The 3,922-nt window shown below is 53.7% G+C and overlaps 1 protein-coding gene across 12 annotated transcripts in view; it reads left to right on the top strand.

Annotated features, from left to right (window-relative positions):
* Window positions 1–3,922, top strand: part of HMGA1 (high mobility group AT-hook 1) — a 9,367-nt gene that overhangs the window by 1,427 nt on the left and 4,018 nt on the right. For 4 of the 12 annotated variants that reach the window (XM_021716993.1, XM_021716992.1, XM_021716991.1 and 1 more), the window contains exon 2: window positions 2,546–2,722. In XM_021716993.1, the coding sequence (XP_021572668.1) occupies window positions 2,588–2,722 (135 nt within the window). In that variant the 5' untranslated portion in view covers window positions 2,546–2,587. Of the gene's footprint in view, window positions 1–474; window positions 644–2,538; window positions 2,723–3,922 lie in introns of those variants that run through there. The other 8 variants (XR_002482460.1, XM_021716997.1, XM_021716998.1 and 5 more) reach the window with 4 other exon arrangements.

Here is a 3,922-nt window from a genome sequence, read left to right as displayed (position 1 = left end):
CCCCCCCGCGCGCCCTGGCCCCTGGCCCCGCCGGCCGGCCTACCACGGCCCGCCATAGACACTTGCAGAGTCACCCTAGGTCCGGGCTTAGAGTAGGATGCGACAGGGTCTTAACCAGCAAAGTGGCGGGCTGGAAGGGTCGCCAGGAACCCACTTGATCCTGCTGGTCAACTTGCTGTGCGACCTTGGGCGACTCCTATGGCATTTTTTTTTAAATAAGGGAACCTCCAAGATGATTTCCTGGGGTCTTTAAGCATTTGAGGAGAACCCATTGCGTGCTTGGTGTCGGGAGGCGGCAGGCTTGAGGCCCTAGAGGACTTACTGCAATTAGTTTGGGCCCTAAATGTGACTTCTCCAAGACAGGCCTCTGATGTTCAGAAACAGGTGGAAGAGACAACATTTGGCCTCACTGGAGAGGGCCTCGGGCCTTCATTCAGTTTGTGGGGTGTTGGTTGGAAGGGAATGGGGATTGAAGGGTCTCCAGCAGCAAGAGGTGAGCAGAGGCGCCCGATGGTATAAGAGCATCCAGGGAGACCCTCCGGGATCCCCAGGCAGGCCCGGCCCAGGCTCTCTTGGATTCCTGACTGTCTTCGCCCAACTGGAACCCCCTCTATGAGGGGGCCTCAGGCAGACCTTATGTGAGGTCAGCACTCATTTAGCTGATTAATTTTGATGTTTAGTTTGAAGGAGGACCTGTGGTGTAATGTAAGATTCTAATCACTGCCTGTAATTACAAAGCAGGCCAAGCCACTAATGACGGAGCAGGGTAAATCACCAACCACCTTGTTTAAAAGGGTCTCCAAGTCTGAAATATTATAAAATAGAATAATTACCAGACAAAGTCCTGCTGTCTGGAGGGTCTCTTGATGCTTGCAGATAGAGGCCTCAAGACCTCCAAAAATAACAAGTTTGCAAAAATGTTTTTCCCTCTCACTGGTTAAAATTGGAAATTGTTTCAGAGTCTGAAAAGGGGAAAGAAGTTATTTTCAAATAATCTAGTTCTTATTTTGGTTAGTGAAGATTTCTTCATTTTAAGCTTTTCTAAACTATTACCTAGTTTGAGCCTCAGCAGTCTAGAGAGATAGTTGAGGCAGGTGCCTTATGGTCCAGCCCCTTAGCAGGTCAAGAGGCTTGGAGAAGTGGAGCCGCTTGGGCCCAGCCTTTACCACCTTGGCCAGGCGGGGATTGGTTACTGGGAAAGGGTGTAGCACAGGCCTTCCGGCCCTGTCTATCTGTAGCTTGGGGGTGATAAGGACTAGGATGGAGATGTGGAGAACCGCGTGTGTTTTAAAGCCTGCGGTAGAGGCGTTCCCAAAAATGGGGGGTAGGTGCTTTCTGTAGTGGGAGGTTTTGGGGAAACTCAAAAAAAATTTTTTTTTTTAGTTGGAGCCTCACTGTCACCCAGGCTGGAGTGTAGTGGCACACTCACGGCCACCACAGCCTCGACCTGCTGGGCTCAGGCGATCCTTCTGCCTCAGCCTTCCAAGTAGCTGGAACTATAGGCTCATGCCACCACACCTGGCTAATTTTTTTATTTATTGTAGAGACAAGGCCTTGCCAAGTTGCCCGGGCTGGTCTTGAACCTTTGGGCTCAGGCAGTCCTCTCGCCTAGGCCTCCCAAAGTGCTGGGCTTACTGGCGTGAGCCACCACGCCTGGCACTAAACTCAAAATTAATGGGGCTAATTAAACCCCAACAGTCCTCTGAGAAGAAGAAACGTGCTAGAAAAGGACCAAGGAGCTTTTAGTATCAACCCAGCAAGGGGGCCAGTTAGGGCCTGCTAGGGTTCATTTCAAGTTGGAGAATTCCCTGCCTACATGACAAAGTCCTGTCTTCTCCAGCTGGGCAGAACAGGGGTGAAGGGAGAAGTAGGATGCCCTTGGCTCTGGGCTCCTTTTCCTCACCCACTGCAGCGTCTTCGTTTTCTCCCTGCCTCGCTTGTTGCCATCTTCAAGTCATCCAGGGACTTGCCCTGGGAGAGGGCAGAGGAGAGAGTGGTGGGTGGGCACCAGCCCTGGCTGTGCAATTGCCCTTTCGGCATTTGGTCCTGGGGGCCTGGGCCTTGCTGGATTGGCAGCATTCCAGTGGGGTAGGCTGGGGATGGATGCCCGTGGCTGCCAGGGTCTCATTCTTTCCACTCTCCTCAGTTCCTCTGAACTGCCCAGGCTTGGTTTTCTCTTAGAGTGAAAAGGAGCAGCTGTCTACAGAAGGAGGGGACCTTGGCAAGATGTCAGACCCCCCACCTTGCTCACACCTTTGCCCAGGATGGCCTCACCCATGTAGCTGGGTCTGGGCTGGCTGTACCTCCTGGGCCCTGCGGGGGTGGTGTCAGGGCAGGACAACAAAGAACCCTTCTGAACAGGAGATAAGGAGCTGATTAGGACCAACTGCCTCGCCCCACCCTGTGGCAGCATGCTAGGGTGGGAGACCTGGGGGCTGCTGGGAGCACAGTTTCCCACAGCGTGTGTTGAGGGTAGCAGTGGCGAAGGGGGTGGGACGTGGCTGGAGCGAGATGTTCATCTGAAACCACTCCTCCTGTCTCCCAGCATTCCAGCCGCCACTCTCCCACCTGCTCCAGAGGAAGGAAGATGAGCGAGTCAAGCTCGAAGTCTAGCCAGCCCTTGGCCTCCAAGCAGGAAAAGGACGGCACCGAGAAGCGAGGCCGGGGCAGGCCGCGCAAGCAGCCTCCGGTGAGTCCCGGGACAGCGCTGGTAGGGAGTCAGGTGGGTGTCCAAACCTTTGCCTCGTTCGGTTTACCCTTTTGGGCTGGGGAGGTGCCTGGTGTCTTGGCAGGCGAGAGCTTGCGTGGAAGGGTGCAAAATCAGTCTGCATGTAAGTGTGTGTCTGTCTTCTGCGGGTGCACGTGTTCCTGCCCCGTGTGCGGCTGCTCAGGTCCTCGAGGCCTCAGCAAAGAACTGGGACCCAGGAATTCAAGGTGAGTTCTGAGGCCAGTGCCAGAAAGTCCTGGCCAGAAGCAAGCCAGTGGTCGTGTGGGCCAGAGCTTGTACCATGGTAAATCACTCACCTTTTTCCTTCATTTTTCAGTCCACTGTGGAGCAATGGTTTTACAAAATGAGCTGAAGATGAAATATTAAAATGAAAACATACATTCGTAAAAGCTTTGGGTTTTAGTCATTAGAGTCAGTGCATATAAAATTACTGTCAGTTTGCCATAAATGTTTCTAAATACTTACTGCCAATTTCTGTACTTGCTCAAGCCAGGCTGGTGACAAGAGTGACTGGGCCAACCAGCCATTATTCACATGGGCCACACTTTGAGTCATCCCAGGATAGGTTTTGCCCCCGGCTCTATACGTGGAAATTGAAGCCCAAGGAGTCAGGATTGTTGGAGTTGGTGGCAGTGACCACAGAACCCTGGTAAAACTGTCCCCACAAGGTCCCACAGGAGTATGAGCCTGCCAACCTGGCACTAAGGGGATGTCCTAGAGAGCATGGCCATTTGGGCTTTGAGGGCAGCTGTCCCCATATGAGGGGTAGATGTTGATGAAGCCCATTCCTTCCCTTTACTGGGGAAGGGAAGAGGTGAGGAAGGCAACCAGGATTGGCTCCCGGTCCTTGAGCATCGGGGCAGGTTGTTGGACCTGCGGGTCTTCCGTCTGTAAGGAGGGGTGGCTGTGCCAGCCGGTGTCTGGGCCTCAGGGAAGCATGTGCTGCGAGGAGTCTGATGTGGAATTCAGCTGCCACCTTCAGAGCCTGGGGTCGGGGGACTCACCCGCTTTGCAGAGTCCCCTCATTCAGCCTCTCCCCCTCCCAGTAGCCAAGGGCAGTGGGAGGGTGTTAGGTTACTGGACCATGAGTATGCCCAGGCCACGGCAGCCACCCCTTGGAAACAGGAGCTGCCGTGCCTTTACTGCCCAGCTTCTATGCATTATGCAGCGGCTTTTTTTTTTTTTTGAGTTGGG

Source organism: Carlito syrichta, unplaced genomic scaffold (genome assembly GCF_000164805.1).
Source record: "Carlito syrichta isolate Samal-C Ts95f unplaced genomic scaffold, Tarsius_syrichta-2.0.1 Scaffold309115, whole genome shotgun sequence".
NCBI lineage: Eukaryota > Metazoa > Chordata > Mammalia > Primates > Tarsiidae > Carlito > Carlito syrichta.
The sequence above is the reverse complement of the archived record's forward strand: the minus strand, read 5'-3'. Positions and strand labels throughout refer to the sequence as shown.